We start from the raw sequence: 22,643 nt of genomic DNA, 5'->3' as shown, positions 1-22,643 counted from the left end.
CCAAACCATTGGGTCCAAGTTCCTAACTCCTGCTATACAAAATGCCAGTGATACCATGCCACTTAACTTATTTATATGGGAAACAAGAATAGACAGATTATGACTAATTTGTTGCTATCCCACAATAAACAGCAATTTCTTCTCTGGAAGCTACTTACTCTGTACCCTTGTTCTCAGGTACCCACTTCTGGATAATTCATAAAGCACAGAACTTTGGCCCAGACTCACTCTGATCATCCTACAGTAGGAGCTTGGCCCTAGTTATCAACTGATACCCCAAACACATCTCACTGGCACTGCGACCTCTGAGGAATGGACACACGCACTTATCTGCCTAACTGCATCCCCCTCCATGGACCTGCTAGGGGCTGGTACCCACGCCCAGGAGGCGAGAGAGCAGAGCATTTTCAGCACTAGCAAGATCTGCCCTAGGCTACCTGTCCTCGATTTGCTTCGCAGATGTCTGCAGGCTGGACTTCTTATGTGCCACCTGTGTGGTCACGCTTTCTAGAAGCATCCTCTGGTTTTGTAGAACTTCTTCAACATGTCTGCACCTAAGGGAGGAGACGAAGCAAGAGCTGAGGACGGATGGTGCCCAGGAATCTCCATGGTGCACTGTCTCAGCCTCAGAGGCCAGGATTACACACTGAGAGACAAAGGCATGCAAGTCTCTTGGTCCACAGAGAAGAGAAACGCCTCCGCCCAGCGGCTGCAGGTTGGCTTGGGCAGGGAGAGGGTTCTTTTTTTTTTTTTTTTTTCTTGAGACAGCATCACTATGTAAGCAAGCCATCCTCTGATTCATTATGTCGCCTGGGCTGTCCCCTAAATTCACCATCATCCTACCTCAGCCTCCCAACTGTTGGGATTACAATTGAATGTCTCCATCCCCTGCTTCCGGGAGGGGGCTTTGACACCTCAGCAGGCCAGAGCTCTCACAAAAAAGCAATGCAGAGCCTCCCGAGCCCACTCCGCCAGTCCGCCAGGCCCACCTGTGCTCTTTGTGTTCCACCATTAGGCAGCTGTGGCATGTGAGCACATCACATGTCTCGCAGAAGAGCTTGAGCACTTCCTGTGTGTGCAGAGGGCAGTACAAGGCGAAGTCCCCAGAGCCACCATTCACCCCTGCCAGAGAAGACAGAAGATGTGGGCTTCTGTTCATGCAGACCTTTCTGTTCAGCTTTGCCGAGCAGCCCTCAGCCCTCGAGGGACATGACACAGACGCAGAGCTTGGGGGAGGAGATGCGGACAGGAGAGGTCTCTCTTGGGAACAGTGAAACTCAGGGCACGGGGAAGAATTCAAGCTCAGCCTGGCTAGATTCGCTCAGCTGTCCAGAAACCTCACACCCTCCAGCCCTAGTGTCCCAGCACTTGCACCTGCTCCAGGTAGATCTCTGGCACAGTGGGAAACCCTCCCAAATGAACCTAAGCCTCTTCACTAACCAGGATTCTGTGTTGATGGGGCTAAAACCAGACTAGTTCACATCTAGTTCATGGGATGAACTCTGCTTCCTGTGGGTCTGATAAACATATCAACACACACACACACACACACACACACACACACACACACACACACACAGAGTCAGGGGTCCCAGGAGGAGATTTTCTAAAAGACTGCTGCTTAAAACAGATGGTGCAGGATGGACAAAAGGGCAGGAGCGGACCAGACTGTTGAGTCTCTGCGTGTGAGACACACTGCTCTAAATAGGAGTGGAAGGTGGGAACTCAGCTGGCTTCCATGATTCAAGATCATGCTCCCAGCCCCGGCTCACCCACACTCACCCGCCCCCAGCCCAACCGTGAAAGGCTGGAGTGAGTCACCCCTCTGACTCGGAGGGAGACATTCTTCCTTTGCAGAAGACTCAGAAACCATCCCCACTGTCTCCCTTGGCTGAGAAACGAGGTCAGAGAGCTATTCTCCAGGCACCTGAGGGTTCAGCACGGAAGAAAGGTGGGGGGAGGGGCCAGTACCTGAGGATCCCTTCTGTGCCCGCGCAAAGAGTGGGCCCCCGGGGGCGGGGCATGCCGGTGTTCCTCTGTGCAAGAGCTGCACAGCCAGCGATTGCAGTAGGTGCAGAGAATATGCGCCGCCCGCTTCTCCTTGCACTCGGAGCAGCTCTGGAAGCAGAGAGGCCAAAACTGGTGACCCTACTGTCACTGAGGCTTACGGCTACAAGCAGCAAATGCTCTAGGGACTGGGGTGCTGACGGAATGTTTCCCCAGGACTGAGGAGTAGAATCTACTGGAGGGCTGCCTGGCAAGGTTTGTGCAGGAAAGTACCCTCTGTGACAGAAGGAACAGTGACTATCCTGTACTAAAGGTAAGGAAACCCAGTAAGCCAAGGCTCCCCCAATCACATATACAGCATGGGCAGGGTGACACCCTTTAAATGGGTAATGCTGTGATTTAAAAATAAATAAATAAAGACAAGTGCTAAGGACACATGCAAAGGGAAGTTCCCAAGAACTAGGCCTAAGAGTGACGGGGACTTTTTCATCAATAGGAAACGTCTAAGTTAACACTGAATGGTAAGTAGGTAGACAGAGGGGACATTACAACAGAGGACAAACTCGAGCAAAAGCTGGGCATTTAATTTCTTCAAAGGAAGAAAGGCTAAGATGTCAGAGTACCCAGAGAGATGAGTACATCCATCCACGAGAGAGGCCAGCCTCAGAGCCATACCTTCACCTGAAGTCTGCCCAACTAACACCCCCTCCTCACCTTCAAAAGTTTGGTCATTTCATCAGCAGATATAATGCTAGGTCTGATGGGAAGCATCATGAAATGAGGAGATGTGGGAAAACGATCTATCTGTTCTATGCCTAACTCATGCAAGCCACTAAACTACTATGGGTTCAGAAGGCTTTATGAATTTCCCTATGAATGTCTTAGAAGTAGAACACATGAGTCTGTCTCCTTAGCACTGGTAAGTCCCAGAGGGTAACAGACATTCAGTAAGGTTTAGATACAGGAAAAAGGAAATAAAGTAGTAAGTTAATGAGAAGCAGTGACAAGGACATACCAGTAGAGAAACAGAAGGCACAGTCAGTAAGTAATGTAAGATCAGAAACTTGGGGAAACGGTTGAGCTGTTACAGACAAGATTAAAGAGCCCGTTAAATCAAAGCTGGTGTGTAAATCTTCAACTCAGGGGGAAGATAAAGGGGAAGAAAAGCCTAATGCTGATATTTTCTGTAAGAGCCATGGGGGGGGGGGACACTGAAATAAATTAAGTAATGCTTAATGTACCTTAAGATACCTTCCCTTTCCACTCAAAGCATGTAATTTTCACCTAGTAGAAAACTATGTTGTTTTCCCTAATTCAAACATTTTTTATTTCCTCCTGGGTGGATGGCTGAATGGATAAGTGGGTGGATGGGTAGATGGATAGGTGAATGAGTGGATGGATGGATGGATGGATGGATGGATGGATGGATGGATGGATGGGTAGATAAGTGGATGGATGGGTAGATGGGTAGATGAGTGGATGGATGGGTGGATGAGTGGATGGATGGATGGATGGATGGATGGATGGATGGATGGATAGATAGATGGATGGATAGATAGATGGATGGATGGATGGGTAGAGATGAGTGGATGGATGGATGGATGGATGGGTGGGTGGGTGGATGGGTAGAGATGAGTGGATGGATGGATGGATGGATGGATGGATGGATGGATGGATGGATGGGTAGATGAGTGGATGGATGGGTGGATGGGAAAACTGACGGTGGAGTTACAAGTCAATGATAGGTGGCTAGACCTATAGACAGTGGTCTCATCAATTTCTATAAGCCACCACCTGCCTATTCCCTTGTCCTGACTTACCCTGGCCATTGTGGGTTGCCCAGGAGGAAAGCACTGGAGAAAAATATGTTCAGTTACATCTCTGGTAAGATACACTCGCTGACATGCAGGACAGGAGATGAGCTCTAGAAGGGAAAGACAGACAATGGAGTCAAGGCAACAGAATTATTATACATAAGGCCTAGAAGGAGGCTTTCAAATACCCAGCACTAACATATGGGCAATACCCACTCCTAGCCAAAGTGATCCCTGTTCAGTAACACAGCCTGCAGTTAGCATGAACATGACCATCCCACCAGAGGCCAGCCCTACAGACCATCCATCTAGTCTCCTCCCATCCCTGTCTTTACCTAATCTACCCTCCTCTCCTCCCTAGGAGCCAGGCCTCTGCCTTCTGCTGCTCCAGTTCTTCATTCCACAGCCCTGAGGTCCCAGTTCCTGGGCTTGGGAGGGTTAGTGTAGCCCAGAGGACAGCATTAGTCACTAAGGTTACTGTGTTACCTGGATTACTTCAGAGATCTCAAAGCTAGAGCTTCCAGGAGTTCTCCAGCAAGAGGAAGAACAGCCTTGCCCCACCGCCTGCTCACATAGGAGGCACTTTTCTATTGGTTTAACCAATACCAATAAGTCTGCTCCTGGGACTCAGATGCCTGTTGCTGGGCTATTTCCACCTGGAGTCCTAGACCATGGTAGGTACACTATACACATCACCTGTGAACAGCCTGACTCACTCCCTCTCCCAGAAGAATACAACAGTTTCTAACACATTCCTTAGCATAGTGGGCATCTGAATTACATAAGCAGCAGGAGACTGCCACCCTGGGGACGGACAGTGACTCTTCAGACCCACTCTAAAAACAGTCAGACCTCTGGGAATGAGTCTCCTGAGGAGGGCAGGGACCTGTGTCCATGGATAAGGCTGGTGTGAAAAGGAACTGGTGGCAACAGGGCTTGTGGCAACATTGTCACAGTCTTCTCTGCCTCGTTTCATCAACACAGTAATGAATGCTACAGATCAGTGCTCTACAGTGCACTCAGGAGAATGCAAGCCCCAACACCAGCCTTTCCACCCAGTGACCTTGGGCAAGCTGCTTTGTCTCGACTGACTCACCTATGCCTATTTCATTATATGTAAAAGAGAAAGGGGAAAATGAGAGTTGCTTTGATAGATAGACATGGTGGCACACATCTATAATCGCCAGCACTTGGGAATCTGGGGCAGAAGGCATCACAAGTTCAAAGACAGTGGGGGCTACATAGCAGGACCCTGTCTCAAAAAAACAGGCTGGTGAGCTAACTCAGCAGGGAAAGGTGCTTGCCGCCAAGCCTCAAGACCTGAGTTCTGTCCTCTGAGTCCATAGGTGGAAGGAAAGAATCAATTCTTTCAAGTTGTCCTCTGACCTTTCCGTCTGTGCTACAGCACATGCAAATGCACACATGTACACACACCCCCACACACAATAGGGCTGCTGTGAGAATTAAATTAGATAATATTTGAGAAAACACAGTTCTCCTTGAATGCTGACTTTGACTTCAAAATATTTCTCACATCCTATCCATGGTATGATGAAAAGCAGATAGAGTGGTACACTGAGAAACTAGCCATAAATTCTTCCTATCTCTGAAAGAATTCCTTGTCATCTCTTTTGTTTTTTAAAGACAAGCTTCCATTATATAGCCCTGGCTGGCCTGGAACTCACTATGTAGCCAGGCTGGCCTTGCCCTCACAGAGCTCTCCTGCCTCTTCCTCCCAAGTACTGGACTGAAGGCCTCTCTTGTGATCCTTCCAATAAAAGGGACTCTTGGGGATGGGGAGATGGCTCAATAGGGAGAAGCAGGGGCAGAACAGACAAGTTCCTGGAGCTCTCTAGCCGGCCAGCCTGACCAAACTGGGTTAGCTCCAGGTTCAGTGAGAGATCCTGTCTCAAACCATGAGGTAGAGAGCAACTGAGATGGACACCTGATGTTGACCTGTGATCTTTACATGTGCACGATACCCACACATATATGAACACTGCACACATGGGGGCGGGGATAAGGGAAGGGAAAGAAGAAGAGAGGAGAGGAGAAGAATAAGAGAAGAGAAGAGAAGGGGAGGGGAGGGGAGGAGAGGAGAAGAGAGAGAAGAGAAGAGAAGAGAAGAGAAGAGAAGAGAAGAGAAGAGAAGAGAAGAGAAGAGAAGAGAAGAGAAGAGAAGAGAAGAGAAAGAGAAGAGGCCGAGAGGACTCTCTAACTCCACCCATTGAATCTAGGACTAGACCTCAGGGGCCTGTGCAATTCTGCTCTCGCTCCTAGAATTCTCCAGCTGCTCTATGAAAAGTTGAACCTGGGACTCAAAAAACCATAGTTGTTTGAAACATTCTCCATAAGGCCACCCTAAACCAGCCAGACCAAGTGGCCCACCAATCTAATGCAGGCATGGGAGTATAGCCAGGATCAGGCAAACTCAGTCCAGATTACCCAGAGAATTCCAGTCCAGATCACCAAACTGGAAAGCCACACAACAAAAATTAATTACTAAGCTTTGGGGTGGCCATTTGTGCAGCAAAAGTTGATCATTACCGTCTGCAGAACCCACAAAATCATAAAAAAAAAAAAAAACAATAACCCTTGCAAAGCCACAAATTTGAATGACAGAGCTGCATTGGGCCCCCTTGGGTATTTTTTCTGCTGGTCAACACTCTCTACAGGTGACATCAACTGGCTGTCAAGTGACTGTCTCTCCCATCTAGTAGGTGCACCCACCTTCACAACAGTGATCTGAGTGTTGAAAGTTACTTCCACAAGACTCCCAACTCCTGGTACCAAGTGCCCAAACATTAAAAACACTAACATAACAGAGTGGAAAAGGAGGATGATCTGGATGGTTCAAATAAGGCCTCATGGCACATCATCTGCCTTTCTTGGCCTTAAAGACAAAACCCTTGTTCGGCATTCATTTTCAGCTTGGCCTAACCTCCCTCCAGCCCCATCTCCAGCTTCAGCTGCCAAACGCCATATGTCTTTGGCATGCCAAGTATCTCAGCTGTCTTTGGAAGAGCCAAACTTTTGCATGGCTGTCTGGAAAAATGCTGTTCCTTCTTGAAATACTTTTCCTTGCTTCTGTCCTTTTCAGATAAACTCCTATGGATCCTTTCAAACCTGAAATGTTCCACCTTTGAGAAACAGGACTGATTTCCCCTAGGATCAGTTAATTAGTACCTCCAGTATAAGAAACACCATACTGCATTTTAACTACCTGTTCATATGTCTACATACAGAAATTATCTACAGTTAGCATCAAAGGATGGTGCATGGTTTTTAGAAGATTGGATAACTGTATTTTGTTAGCTGGAGTACTCCATGTGTATTCCTTGCACTCGTGGCCACTTGGAAGAAGCCACTTGGAAGTTTCTGGGTAATAGGGGAAAGCCATCCTGAGATGACAATCACATGGTGTGTAGACAAGACTCTGCTGCTACTATCTGACTGTCACCAGAGGTGCGCACCCCCTTTCCTGAATGTCACTAAGTTGTTAAGATGAGGAGATGAGGCATAGCAGGAGAGGGCTGATTACACTGACCCTTTTCGTGTGCCCTTAGCAGTCAAGCTTCGGGACAAGAGGGGACAGTCAACCAAACGGCAACTGAGCTATCTGTCATCCTTGTCAGAAAGTCGGGTGGGCCAGGCACGGTGGCATACACCTGTAATCCCAGCACATGAGAGATCAAGGCAGGAGGATTGCCAGTTTGATTCCAGCCTCAGCTACACAGTGAGAAACTGTCAAATAAAACAAAAATCAGAGAGTTGAATGACAGGCTGTGGTTGAGGGGAGGCTGAGGCAGGGGATCAGCCCTGAGGAGGGGCTGCTAACTAGCAGAGCCAGAGAATAACTGCACTGCTCAAAAGACTCGCTATTTACATATTTAAATTGTGCCATAAGTAAGATGTCATTTATATATATAATGCTTATCTTGGAGGGAGGGGCTTTTCTGAAACGAGGTTTCGTGTAGCCCAAGCTGGTCTCAAACTCAAAATGGAGCCAAGAATGGCCTTGAACTCCTGGGGAGGTGGAGTTACAGGTGTATGACACCATGCCTGACTTCTGCAGTGCTGAGGATTAAATCCAGGGTGTCATGCATGCTGGGGAAACACTCGACCAACTGAACTACACGAGGGATGTGGATGTAGCCTTGGCCTTCCTAATCTACATAGACCAGGCTGGTCTTGCACTTGACAGCAATTCTATGGCCACTGCCTCCCAAGTGCTAGAACTACAGGTGTGCATCAGCAAGCCCACCTATTTTACTGTTTATTTCACAACCAGAAACATCATTCTTGAGACACAGGAGACCATGACATAAAGACCACTGAGAAGGTGGGGCTTCTGTGTCCACAATGAGAAAGGCCACAGAGTCTCCCTGTGGCACCTGGTCGGTGGGAGAACAGCTCTGGGGGCCAAGGTCACTCCTTCCATCTGTTAAGAGAGTGAAAACTGAGCCGGACAGGGCCATGATGCAAGTCTGTAATTCTAGCACTTGGGAGACTGAGGCAGGGGAATCGCAAGTTCAAGACGACACTAGGCTACACAGAGAGTTCCAGGATCGCCTGTCTCCGAAACTAAATAAATACATGTCTTGTCCCTAGGAGGTGTGATACAAATTGACATGTACTTAGCACTGCTTTCAGTACTGGCACCATACATGTGGTCTCTCATTCAATCATCAATCATCTCTTAAGAATAGGCCTTATCTCCATTTTATTGTGGAGACTAAGGCTCCAAGAAGTTAAATTAGAAGAGCCTGTGGCGACCTGAGTCTGTTTACCTTTAAAACTGCATCCTTGGGCCAGGGAGATGACTGAGTAAGAGCACCTCCACACACGCACCAGGGCCTAGTTCACACTCCCTGAACTCACAGGATACCGGCTATGGCCATGAAATCACCAGGGCCTAGTTCACACTCCCTGAATTCACAGGACACCGGCTATGACCACACACACACCAGGACCTTGTTCACATTCCCTGAACTCACAGGACACCGGCTATGACCACACATGCACCAGGGCCTTATTCACATTCCCTGAACTCACGGAACACCGGCTATGGCAGGCATCTGTGATCTCAGAACAATGGCAGGCAGATGGACAGATGGATGGTAGAGACAACAGCATCCCCAGAAGCCCACAGGCCAGACGACCTGGACTAGGCAGCACAGCCACAGACAACAGTAAGACCCTGCCTCAAACAAGCTGGAAAATGAAGGCCGACACACAAAGTTGTTTTCTGATCTCCACACCGGGGCCATAGCGTTTATGTGCAACACACATACACACAGAGATAAAACCACGTTCTTTTCATCATGCTATATTCTTTCCTAATGCAATAATCAATAAATGATATATTTTTAATTATAATTAACCAGACAGTTTCACCATATACAAAATATTTCATAATAATGATCAGACCAGTTACTCCCCAGCTATACTAATAGCTCATACGCAGCTCTGGAATCTGGAATTCTCCAGCTGTGTTTTTAAGAAATACAATATTTGCTGCTGAGCAGCGCACACCTTAATCCTGGGACTTGGGAGGAATGGCAGGCGGTCTCAGTGAGTCTGAGGCCAGCCTGGTCTACAAAGTGAGTTCCAGGACAGCCAGAGAAACCCTGTCTTGAAACCCCCGCCCCCCAAAAAAAACCCAATATTTGAGGAAAGCAAATGGAATGAAGCTTTTGTGCCTAAAGAAAACAAATGTAAAGACAGTGCATTCTTTGTTACAAATTTGAACTATAAGGGGACTTTTAACCATCCTGATATGGGATAGGGACATGGCTCATAGAGTTTCAGGAGGTGGAGTCCAGGCATCAGCATTCAAAACGAATTCTTCAGAAGATTACAAGGCATAGCTCTTTGACAACCAGCACCCTGGATAGTACTCTTCCTCTGAGAGCTCTGTCCCCTGTGTCATGAAGCTAAGAAAGGCAGGAAGTCCAGAAAACTCTCCATGTAGCTGTGGCGGATTTCCCCTCTGACAGACAAATGGATAGATCCCCAACACACAGAAGCAAGTCCTGGTTCCCAGGTACCCTGTGGGTGGCACTGAGTTGGAGACTACACTGACTCACAACTCAACTAAAAGACCAAGATGTAACCTGTGGCCTGCTCCTGAGGCCAGAATGTGTGCTGAGCCCAGAAAGGGAAAGGAGGCCTAGTCTGGGTAACCAGCCCTCAGCATGAACAACACAGCCAAGGCAGCCTTCACATCAGAAGATGAGAGTGGGAAAGACACCCCAAGAAGGTCCCCAAAATCAGGCATGGGTCAGCTCAGGCCACCCAGGAGCATGGCCACCTTGAGCCCAGCTTGGGTCTAGTGCTAAGCAATCTTCACGGGCTGGGAAGCCTTCCACTCGTCAGCTCTCGTCCAGCGCTCCAGGAAACTGCTGCTGGAGTCCCAGATCTCTCTGACCTATCGGTGGGATCCACTGAGGCAACCTCAAGTGCCTCTGCCAGTGTCCAAAGCAGGATAGACCTTCTCTGTTCCCAATTCCCAATCACATGGAGGATGGCATGAAGGCCTCAAGAGAAACAGAGACATGCTTCAAAACTACATTGCCCTTAGAAAACCTCCAACCACTGAGCAGCCTTGAGCAGCCTCTGTAGCCACAGGTAAGACACGCTGCCTCACTCTGCCTCTGCCAGACACTAAGCAAGGCAATAAGTGCCCATGCTCAGGCAGGCTGGCCAGCCTCACTAACCGTTCGTACCCTCCCACCCTCGGCAGCCTCAGGATGCCAAGCACCAAGTAAGCACCCCCCCATGAAGCCTTCGAAACCTTCCACTGCCCCCACGGCTCAGAGCAACGTTGCCTTCAACAAACGGGTTGCACCCACTCTTCAGATGTCAGCACCTGTTAGAAAGACAGATTTTGATCCAAGGCACACCTAGGCTGGCTGCCGATTTTGCCCCTGGCTGCCAGCAGGCTTACCTGTCACCCTGTTGCCCTGTAATTAGAGCAACACCTGGGAGAGAAGTCAGAGGCAGAGCGACAGGTGAGACCACCACCAGTCCTGGAGGATGGTGCTCCCCGGGAGCCCAGGAGCACCCACCCCGCATGCAGCAAGCCAGCTGGGCCACACAGGGCCTAAGGCTCGGGGAGCTGGGTTCTGGGTGGGGTTTGGGGAGCAGTCTGGAGCCTCTCCTTGTTGTGATGCATCCTCAGCCACAGCTGCTGTTTCTCTAGCTCACCTGAGATGCTCCTGCAAGAAAGAGCGAGGTTGACTCCTCCTGTTCCTGTTTATCTCCAAGTCTCTGCAGCAATTTTCCCAAACTGAACAGCAAGAGGGAGACCTCAAAGAGGCGACTCTCTTCCTAGCTGCATCTCCTTCCTAATCCTCTGGGTGCCTCTGAATAGAAGCTCAGAAGGAAGAAAACGAGATTTTCAACTTTCAGGAACTAGCTCTGTCGCCCTCTGCACAGCTCACAGCTCGGGAGGCCATCACTCTCAGGCTTTTAGGACTCCATCCACAAAAATCCTTCAGCCCTCCATGTTCCCCAAAATGACAGTGCTCATGTGTGGCTGGAACCTGGCCCGATCCGGCAGCTCATTTAAATAGAGCTCATCACAACAACAGTGTTGGTGGAGAAGTGAGTAGCTGCAGGGCCCTGGGGACCCCCTGTTTATACGTAGGAAGAATGATGCAATCTGGGTATCAAAATAGCAATCCAGAATGGAATAACAGGCTCCCGCGGCAGCGGTGCCTGCACAGCCAGAGCTCAAGTTGACACACTCTGTCAGCCCCACACTGCTGCAGCACGCAGATGCCAAGCACACACTCTCACCGCATCATTTTCAAAAACAGCAGGAGCCGGAGAGATCTCTCCGAGCCCCCTGCGCTGCAGGAAAAGTGCAGGGGGTGGGGGACCTCCAACAGACACTAAAATCTCTCTCCTGAACACTCACCTGCTCCTGCTACTTCACCTGAAGTCCTTATCCTGTGACGTCACAGTCGGTTGCCATAGTGACCAATTGTCCGTCACAAGCAGAGGATTAGGAGTTCGGATGGAGAAGACACATGTTTTATGATGCACAAAGGTCCTGGGCAGGTGTCCCTTGGCAGCTCTCTCTGTCCCCCGAGGAAACACAGTCACACACAAGCAGGAAGAAGAGGGAAGGAAAACAGGGGTGAGTTGGAGGAAAGACTTCAGGATAGGACAATACTGTAAGGCACAGGATGATTACAGCAGCACAGAGCAATCAGAGTTGGGAGTGAGGGGGCCTAGGAGGAGCGGATGCTCCTGAAGGACCCCGAATGCAAAACAAAAGATCCTGACATTGACCTTAAGGGAGGGCCACCCAGAAAGGCTCGAGGAGCCTGACTGAGCTAGACTTGACGGCTAGGGACAGGGAAGTCACAAAAGTAGTTTATCCAGTTGAACATTAATGAGATCCTGAATGTGGGCAGACATGTCAAAATTGGTCAAAAGAGTTGTTCTAAAGACAGCATTAGTGTATGAACAAAATAAGACATGGGGTAGTGGTGTGTGAGGACTCAAGAGGTTGGGCTGTTCTGAACAGAGACAGGTACTGGAAGAGGGAGAGGGCCACTTCCAAATGCTTTTCGTAAATCATGTTTTCTCTGATAGCTACTACTCTTAAATCAGACAGCATCCTGCCCTACCTGGACTAATGAGTTCCAAATCTGAAGTGCTTTATAAAACTCCTCAGTCTACCAAAACACATCTCCTAGGTTCAAACACAAGACCTCGAGTTTCAGCAAGGTTCTCAAATCATTCTTAGACACCCAGACAGCACTGGTTTAAGAACTAACAATCTCAGGGTTGGGGATTTAGCTCAGCAGTAGAGCACTTGCCTAGCAAGCACAAGGTCCTAGGTTCAGTCCTCAGCTCCAGAGGAAAACAAAACTAAAACAAAACAAAAAACTAACTATCTGGAAGCACAACAATCGGACAACCACAGTGGCCTCCCGATAATCTTCCTACAATCTTTCTGCATTTGATCAAATTAGCCCTCACGTGTGCATGCGTGCGTGCGTGCGTGCGTGCGTGCGTGCGTGCGTGCGTGCGTGTGTGTGTGTGTGTGTGTGTGTGTGTGTATTTTGAGACAGGGTCTCATGTGGCCCAGGCTAACCTCAAACTCACAATTGTACCTGAGATTGACCTTGAACTCCTGATCTTCCTGCTTCTACTTCCCAAGTGCCAGGATTAAAGGCTGTAAGAACAAACGTACCAGAATGACTTTGTTTATTTGTTTGTTTGTTTGTTTGTTTGTTTGTTTGTTTTGAGACAGGGTCTCTGCATAGCTCTGGTTGTCCTAGAACTTGCTATATAGACCAGGCTGGCCTCAAAATCACAGAGACCCATCTGCCTTTGCCTCCTGAGTGTTGGGATTAAAGGAGTGGTACCCACACCACACCCAGCTCAGAATGACTTTTTAAAATATAGATTTGATCATGCCTCACTAGTCTCAATGGCTCTCACTCGCAGAAATAACATTTGTCAAGACCCCTGAGAAAAATATCTTTCCAGAGTCCCATTTCTCCCTTTTAAGCATTTTATATTCTGGACAAAGTTAACTCCCTTCTGTCTTGCTCACCTGCCTGCTCCTCCATGGGCCTCTTTCTCACATTATTTCCAACCTGGAGTTTTCATCCATCTTTTTGATCCTGAGTGGCTTTGCATAGCTATTTCTACTTGATGCCACCAATTTTTCAGATTGGTTCAAACCTACCAATTTGTCCAGTGCTGAAAACAAGAATCAGCTTCTTGAACTGGGAAGAAGATCAGTGTTTACCTCACATGCAAGTGGCCCTGGGTTCAGTCCCTAGCACTCTGAAGTTCAAGTCATCCTTAGCTACTTAGTGAGTTCAAGGACAGCCAGAGCTACAAGAGACCCTATCTCAAAAAGAGGGGTGGAAGAGGGGCAAGGAAGGAAAGAAGGATTTCTTAGAACACAGTCAGGACCATAGGTTTCCACACTGACCATGGCCAATTTTGTGCTACAGTGGCAGAGACTTTATGACTGGCCAAAACTACTACCTGGCACTTTTTCGACTGAAAAAGCTCATCCTTAGTCAAAACAGCAGCTCCTTCCATCATTCCATCTCCATACTGGGATAATTCGGGTTACGGAGTCCTGCTTGTTGCTAAACCCACTCCCACCCGTGAGCTCTGGTTGTGTAAATGGTTCGGAGGCCAGTGCCTTCAAACATGAGTAAGATGTCACTGGCGAGGAGGAGGAGGGCGCATCACACACAGCGGGGCCTCCAGGACATGTAAGGGTTAATTCGGGGGAACTAGAGAGCCTTGAAGGCCAAGCTAGTTCTGCTCCGAACTGCAGCAATGCTGAGTCCTTTCTTCCTCCTCTTTGAATTTCTTTTTGTGGTGCTGGGGATTGAACCTAGGGCCTTGTGCATGCTAGATGGTCCCTTTCCTGGATTATATGCCTAGCCCTTGTTTTATTTTTCATTTTGCAATGGAGTTTCACTAGCCTTGCATTCCCTCTGTGGCCCTTTCAAGCCTTGAATCTGCAATCCTTTGCCTCCGCCTCCAGAGTAGCCAAGATTATAGGCCTGTGTCACTAGGCCTAACTTCTCCTTTGTTGTTTGGTTTTGTTTTTCAAGACAGGGTTTCTTTGTGTAGCTCTGGCTGTCCTGGAACTCACTCTGTAGATCAGGCTGGCCTCAAACTCACAGAGATTCGCCTGCCTCTACCTCCTGAGTGCTGGGATTAAAGACGTATTCCACCATTGCCCAGCCTTTAGGTAGCCCATAGTGTAGGCCTAGAATTAGAGTGATTGGGTTTGAAATAGAGGATTTGGAAGCATAACCCCCAATGGCAGCATAAATATCATTACATGAAAGAATAAGGTAAGCTACAATACCCAGGAACTAGGAGGCAGGGCCAGCAGCTGATCTGAAGCAAGATCCAGACTCTGAGCCTGACAGCCAGGTGACCAGCTGAGGCTGGAAGTGAACGTATGAAGTGTCTGGCCCTTGGCCTTCACATCCTCATTCTCTGAGGAAGTACCTGGGTGGGATGCCAGCTTTCTGTGCCAAGGAAATGCCCACAGAAAGACAAGTCTGGGCTTGTCTTAGTTGGTAGACTCTCACTGACCTACTAGTACCTCTGTCTCTTTTCACACAAAATCTCAGGAGTTGATACAAAGGAGGCTATACAGACACACTTCCTGCAAAGCCACTGGCCCCACTTACAACTGGACCTGAAAGGGGGTCCGCAGGGAGTCCAAGGAAACATCCACTATAGATCTGTAGCTTCTGCAGCCTGCAAGCCCAAACAAGCCCAGGCTTATCAGGCAAGGGAGTGATCTGATGCCTAGTTCTGCGAATGACTGACCATGTGACCCTCAGCAGGCTTCTAGACCCTTCCTGCACCACTCTTGACACTGCATCTGTGCAGTAAACAGGTAGAGATGAACTCCAAGGGCTTTTCCTGCTGTCTGGCCTCCACAACACTTAGGCACAACTAGTCTCCCATTCAAGAGTCACTCGGAAACTGCCTAGCCATCACTGCTATTTTGAACTTCCTCTGCAAGTCTTTCTAGCCATGGTTTTCCAGATGCAGCAAGCACATCCCCACCAAACACAGCCTACCTCTTTCCAAGCAGCAGGGGAATTGCTCTCCCAGTAACGGGGCTGTTCAGAGGTGCCAATGCTACTCCCAGGGCCCTAGAGAGCCAATTAAGGTGAGGAAACTGTTCTTGAATTAAAAAGCCACCCTGCTGACGAGGCTCCAGAGGTCTAGCCTCTGCACCTGCCACACACACTGGCTCCATTCAGGTCAGCAGCCCACCCTCCACCTGGGAGACCTAGGGTACTGCCTGCCTTAGAGCCCATCCATTTGGACATGCTGTTCAACACCTTGAATAATAAGCGAGCAGCAGTCTTCTCCCTTCCAGGCTCCTGAAGCCAGTCTCGAAGTCTCTGAAGCTCACCAAGGCCATTAGAGCCCCTCCAGCTGAGCTGCTCATTAAGATTAGAATCATTTCCCTCTCTGACTCGGAGGTTGTAGCATCTTGCATCAGTTCCCTGTCTCCTGGTCTTCCCAAAGCCCCCAAGGCCTGCCCACCAAGGGACAGTGATTACTCCCCCCTTTCAGCATTAGCAGCCATACAAGGAATATGCTGTTACCCTTAACCAGAATACCTGTTACTCGGGAAATCTGGGCCTATCTGCGGTGACTATTTGGTGTCCTGGAAAGCCAGAGAGGAGCTGGGACTGCTCAGTCTATCAGTGCTGGAGTCTAGATGAACTCCAGAGATGTGAATCCAGACCAGGGCTCTGCCTACACCTTGAAGCTGTCTTCTACTTTGAAAATCAGGAAAAAAAGATCCCAAATAGGTAGATTCTAAAATGTGGGTCTGAAAAACAGAGTCTCTTAGTTTCTTTGAAGAGAAAAAGTAATGTTGTTTTTATTCACATGGGGAAGGAAACATCCTCCCTGACCTAAAGTAAAAACTAACCAACAGAACCTTCAGAATCTTGAGGTCAGAGCCAGGCTTGGTAAATGTCAGTTGTGGTGATAGTTCTGCAGAGCCAGCTAATTTTATTCAAAGTATTGCTTTAGTACTCAGTAGACAACTTTCCAGGTGGAGTTTGACCCTGGACTGTTTTCAATGAGAGACTTGAAAGAAAGCCTGGATGCTCTTCCCCTTATGATGAACTTATAGTCCAATAACCCACTGTAAGTTGAAAATACCATCAATGGGAAATATGTCCAGTTCTCTCAGCCTACTGAACACCATAGCTTGCTTAGTCCACCTCAGACATGCTTGGGATACTTGCATCAGCCTCTAGTTGATTGAGCATATCACCTCATACTAACATTCTTTTATATAAAGTATTCAGTGACTTGTGTAACTCATTGAGCACTGTGCTGAAAGGAAGAGGCAGAGTGGTCTGCGGGTATTTTGTACAATCACAAAGCTGAACCATGCATAGATAAAGATCTCTATTCGACCCTCAGGCAGTGTTCTTACTGTATGAGTAGATACCTTCCTAATATCCGGTCTTTCTTCAGAGTCTACAGCACCAGCCACCCCACGGCAGGCCTAGCCATTATGCACTCATCACACTCCTGCCTTTACTCTGGTCTCCATGAATAGCCTTTAAATGCCTTGTCTAGCAGGGATGGTGACACACCTCTCCACTCTCAACACCCAAGAAGGTAGAAACAGGCTATCAGAGGTTCAAGGTCATCCTTAGCTACATAGTTCAGGGACAGCCTGAGCTGCCCCTTCAACCTGTCTCAACAGAGAAAAATATATAATCCTTAGTCTGTGGGTTCTTTATCTACCTTACAAAACTGTTCAATTTAGAACAGACAACAGGCACAAGAGCCCAGTCCAGTGTGCACCAATCAGGTGTTTGATACTTTGTACCTGCAGAAAGGAGCAGTCAAGAGTGAAAAGAATGCCCCTTTACAAGCTGGAGCCACGGGAGGTCTGTGGACTCACAGCCACTTACTCAGTTCACGAGTGCTCATTAAGTCCTGGGTCTATGGCACATTTTGCTGGGTTGTGGAGTGGCAGAATCAGAAAGCACAGTTCACTGGATGAGAACATGCCCACCTGATACAGGGCCTGAGGAAGTATCTCACTGTCACTGCAGACCAGAGTAGTGCACCAACTAGATGGACGCCCGAGTCTAGGCAAAGACCTTCTTTTCTTTCATTCAACCAGAAACTTCTTGCTCTGCTCAGCAACTGGGAGAAGCACTCATTAAAGTGGATTCGTCCCTGTGCAACACGACACTGTCTAGCTGGAGGCAGTGACTGGGAACCTACTTACTTCACAGCCTCTGTTCCTCTCCCTCCCATCCCTCCAGCTGTTCCAACATCTTTCTTACAAACAAAGCCAGCAGGAGGGGACTAGCCTCCTAGAATGTCTGTGACCCTGCTGGATAAAATGGCAGCACCATCAGCTCTTTCCAAAGAACCAGACCCTCAGGCATGATTTCTCAAACTACGCCCAGCGATTCAGGTTCAAATATGGCATTTCTCACTGTGGAACCAAAATAAGACCAAAATGCTCTCACCCCAAAACTAAAGGCCTAAGACTGCTCCTTTTAGCTACAGGCCATAAGTTACTGGAACAGGCCAGAAGTTACTGAGACCAGTCAGTTCAGATTCCAGAAACCAGGAAGTGTAAAAGTACAGAGCCACAAGATAGTCACGAGGTAATGCCTGCCAGACTATGGAATGTCCTCTCCCTGGTTTCCAGGGTAACTGACCACAGAAATGCCCCCACCTGAGGGCAGCCAATGAGAAATGGTGGCGGGCAACCACTCCCTTAGAAGTAATTTCTAGAAGTCCCTAGAAGCCAGCCAATCAGAATTGTACCCGTACTAGCACCCCTAAATGATGTAACCTTGTGACTTTTCCCTTTAAAAACTGAGCTTGCAGACAGGTGGGCGCTTCCTCCAGCCTCCACTGCGTTGGATGTATTGGACGAAGTCCCTGCCTAGGCTTGTATTGCTTTTGGATATCCAGAATTAAACCTTGCTTTTGCATTCCGGCATGCTCGTCTTTGGTGGTCTCTCTGGGGGTCACAATCTGGGCACAACACTCACAGGAATTGCCAGAGGAGGGGGTGACATCTCTGCCTCCCCCCGCCACAGCTTGCTTTTTAGTCCTTCACTAATGATCAACTTAATGCCCAACAGTCCCAAGCACACACAGAGCCTCCTGATTTACTGTGCCCTGGCTTGGACATTAAGCAATCTGTTTACCGGTCCATTTTCAATTAGAATTACAGTTCCTTGAAGTCCCAGGCCTTTCTTCTCATCTCTTAAGGTAAATGTCAAAGGGTTTAATACACAGCAGTCAATGTATAACTGTGGAGGAGATAGACATACAAACCAACAAACATTGCAATACATAGTCTTAGTAACTCCAAGTAATAAAAAATCTACTCCATTCTTTACCAACAAATGCAAATACAGAAGGTAACAATGACCACGTCATAAGAATATAAGATGCAGGCTGGAGAGAGGACCCCAGGATTAAGAAGAGCACTGACTGCTTTTACAGAGGATCCAGGTTCAGTTCCCAGCACCCTCATTGGATGGCTCACAACTACTTATAATTCCAGTTCCAGAACATCCGATCCCCTCTTCTGAAGTCTGCAGGCTCCTGCACACATGTGGAATACATACATACACTCAGGCACACATACATACACATAATTTTTAATTATTTTAAAAATAATATGATACCACATATATAATAAGTTGCCTTTATGTTTCCAAATCAATTGTCCTTATATTTACAGGTCTTTTCCCTCCATTTTAGTTTTAGACTCCTAGTTATCAGCATTATTCAGCATATCTTAGTCTTTTACTATATACTAGGCATAATATAGAAGTTTTATGTACATATTCTCATTTAATCTTCATAACATTCCTATGGGTTTTCTTTTTTTCTACAGTCATCATATAGGCAAAAACAAAACAAAACCCTTCAAGCACAGAGAACCCCTTGTAAGGATTTTGTCCTTAATTACATCATCAGCCTGGGACAGCGTCCCAGCCTAAAAAGTAGGTGGGCCCTCTGTGTGTTCCTCTCTCTTTCCTTTCCACTCCTTCCTTCCATCTGGACCTCTTTCTTCTCTTTTCTGCTCTCTCTCTCTTCTCTCTCTCTCTCCCTCCCTCCCTCTCTCCCTCTCTCTCTTTTCCTCCCTCTCTCACTCTCTCTCCCTCTCTCTCCCCTCCTAATAAAGCTCTAAAAAGGTAACCATGGCCTGTGATTCCTCCTCCAGTACTCTCCTCCACCAGCCACGAGCAGCACGCCGATTTAACCAACACCCCTCATCCAAGAAATGCCTCTTAGCAACATATGGAAGCCATTACAGAGAACCCCAACCCATCCAAATGCAGAGAGCAAGTGACTGTGTAGTGCCCAGCCCCAGCTGCTACACCTCCAGCACACCCCTGCACCTAAGGCTAGGGATCGCAGCAGAAAAGAGGGTGGAAAGATTGCAAAAGCTAGAGGAACAGGAAGTCAGCTGTGAGATTTCATCTTCTAAAAATGTTCAGAGAAGCTACACCCTTGAAGTCTCACCAACACCCATGCCTAAACAAGACCTGAATGAAGACAACACCAACAGACGTGCTAAGATGAAGGGGGAATTATAACAAGGCCCCAACCCTAGACAAAGAACTACAGGCAACCAAGGAATGCTAAGAGTGGGAGAAACAGCCTTCCCCAGGGAAGAGCTCCCCAAGTGGTTATCCGATACCAGATGGTCAGTTCTGAAAATACATACGTGCAAAGAACATTATATGGACTAATCAGGTTGTATTTATATATTTAGGATATATGGATAGATAGATAGATAGATAGATAGATAGATAGATAGATAGATAGATAGATAGATAGATAGAACAATAACTAAAGAGGTCATGAATTTGAGAGGGAGCAAACAGAGTACACAGAAGGGGTTGGAGGAGAGAAAGGGAAGGTGAGAAATGATGTAATTATATTTTAATTTCAGAAACTTTTAAAAATATAAAAATTAAGGCTGGAGAAATGGCTCAGAGGTTAAGAGCACTGGCTGCTCTTCCAAAGGACACAGGTTCACTTTCCAGCACCCATATGGCAGCTCACAACTGTCTGTAACTCCAGTTCTAGGGGATCCAACACCCTCACACAGATATACATGTAGACAAAACACCAATGCACATAAAATAAAAATAAATATTTTTTAAAAGATGTATTTATTTATTACGTATACAGTATTCTGCTTGCATATATGCCTGTACACTAGAAGAGGGCACCAGATCTCATTACAGATGGTTGTGAGCCACCATGTGGATGCTGGGAATTGAACTCAGGACCTCTGGAAGAGCAGCCAGTGCTCTTAACCTTTGAGCCAGGCCCCCAAAATAAATATTTTTTTTTCCCAAGGTGTTTTTTATCTTTATTAAGCCATCTCTCTCTCTCTCTCTCTCTCTCTCTCTCTCTCTCTCTCTCTCTCTCTCTCTCTCTCTCTCTTTGCTACTTCTTTTTTTGAAATATTTTTATTTATTTTTAATAATGCAGATGCCAGTTTGTGGGGGGTTGTGCATGAGTTCACATGCTACAGAGTTCAGATGAGGTCAGAGGTATTTTAAGCCACCTCTTCACATGGGTTTTGGTGGAGGTCCTGGTGCAGCACCAGCAGGTCTGAATCATGGTGGGGGTGTTCAGTCCTTGCAGGCTTCACGGGATCGATTCCTGACTACCTTGCTATGAATAGCACAGCTCACACAGTAATGCAGCTTCACATAGAGTTTGGGAAGCACTTAAGCGTTGAAGACACTTGCTTCGGATGTGTCCCTGACATAAGTGGCCTCTACAGTGTTCCGAATGATGAACTTTTTAATGACCTTGTCTTTGGGCATGCACCGGGTGCAGTTTATACAATGAATTGGCTGCACATGATCGCCGCCCTTTTTGGCACGAAGATCGTTTCTTCTTTTTTTGGTCATCTTGGAACCAAGACCTGAAAAAGCAGGTTCTCAACTTTTTTAGTGCTGTTTTATAACGGCAGTTTTTCCATTGTTGAATCTCAATGTAAACATCTGACATACAGTTGGTCCTAGGCTACCCCTGTAAAAAGGTTTTTTAACCTCCAAAGTGTCGAGACTCATAGAGTCAGAAGCTGTTCAAAGCCCTTTGCCAGACTGCTTAGGTCATTGTGTTGGTGTATCACAAGAAACGAACACCTCAGCTTCTGGTTGGTGTTTGGTGCTTGTGGCTGTGACTCTAATTTAGCCTTTTTTAAAGTCCAAATAATAACAATATAAAGCATTTTATAAGCTGAAAATGTCCCATAGTTTTATAAATTTAAATATTTTAAAAACTGTCCTTAAAAAGGTTAAGATCTCTCAAATGTCTTTCTGCAATATAAAATACCTTCTTTTATTTTAAGAGGGAGAAGACATAGCATCACCATAATCTGTATAAAGTAAAACCAAGCTCCATAGTGCAAACAATCCCAAAGTTCAATATCTTGGATTTATTCACAATCCCTTTGGCTCTTTTACTTAGAGGCTTGTATATATAGCTTGTTCCATTTCATTATGATTGGTGCTTCCAGTGATCATCACCTGGCATTGTCATTTCCAAAACTGCTAAGGTCCACCATTGCAGCTGGACTCTCTTTGGAACTCTAGTCCTGCCATACATCTGCAAACCTCAGCTCTTCCCTATGATCCCTTCATGTCTTTAAAACCATTATCATCTTATTACATGGGTAAATCTTAAATCACAAAGTTTAGCTGCCAGAGCAAGCACTGAGGGGCAGCTTTATCAAATACCTTATTTGTTAAACACATGCAGCCATCTATTTAAATTCTCTAGAAGCTTGCTCTTGAATACTTAGTAAAGATGTAAGTACTTAGGTGTAAATTTCTAAGTTAGCTTTTGTTAACCTGAATAGATCTTTATAACCTTAGTAAAAGATGGCTGCCAGCCACGTGACTGCCTATGAGGTCACCAGCCAAGATGGAGGAAAGCCACGTGGTTGCTGTTTAAAGCATGTTTTTCTAAATAATAATTACTTGCACACATATGCACAGTTGGATCCAAGTTACATACATATACATATAGTTAAAGCTAGCTTACATTCATACATATAGTTAAACCCAAGTCACACATATGTCCACATATACATACATATATACATATATATATAATATATATGTGTATATATATATATATATATATATATATATATTTCCCTTTTTTTGTTTGGTTTTTTGAGACAGGGTTTTTTTGTGTGTGTGTATCTTTGCATCTGTCCTGGATCTCACTCTGTAGACCAGGCTGGCCTGGAACTCA

General features: G+C 46.9%; 1 protein-coding gene and 1 pseudogene across 1 annotated transcript in view; both read right to left on the bottom strand.

Annotated features, from left to right (window-relative positions):
- Trim66 (tripartite motif containing 66) overlaps positions 1-22,643 on the bottom strand; it is a 69,094-nt gene that overhangs the window by 32,123 nt on the left and 14,328 nt on the right. Inside the window, 5 exon segments of the mRNA XM_028894585.2 lie at positions 438-554; positions 990-1,122; positions 1,972-2,016; positions 2,019-2,118; positions 3,828-3,931. Of these exon segments, the coding sequence (XP_028750418.1) occupies positions 438-554; positions 990-1,122; positions 1,972-2,016; positions 2,019-2,118; positions 3,828-3,931 (499 nt within the window).
- LOC114710435 lies at positions 20,942-21,289 on the bottom strand (annotated as a pseudogene).

The sequence above is a fragment of the Peromyscus leucopus genome, chromosome 1 (assembly GCF_004664715.2).
Source record: "Peromyscus leucopus breed LL Stock chromosome 1, UCI_PerLeu_2.1, whole genome shotgun sequence".
Taxonomy (NCBI): domain Eukaryota; kingdom Metazoa; phylum Chordata; class Mammalia; order Rodentia; family Cricetidae; genus Peromyscus; species Peromyscus leucopus.
This window is presented reverse-complemented; position numbering and strand designations above follow the sequence as displayed.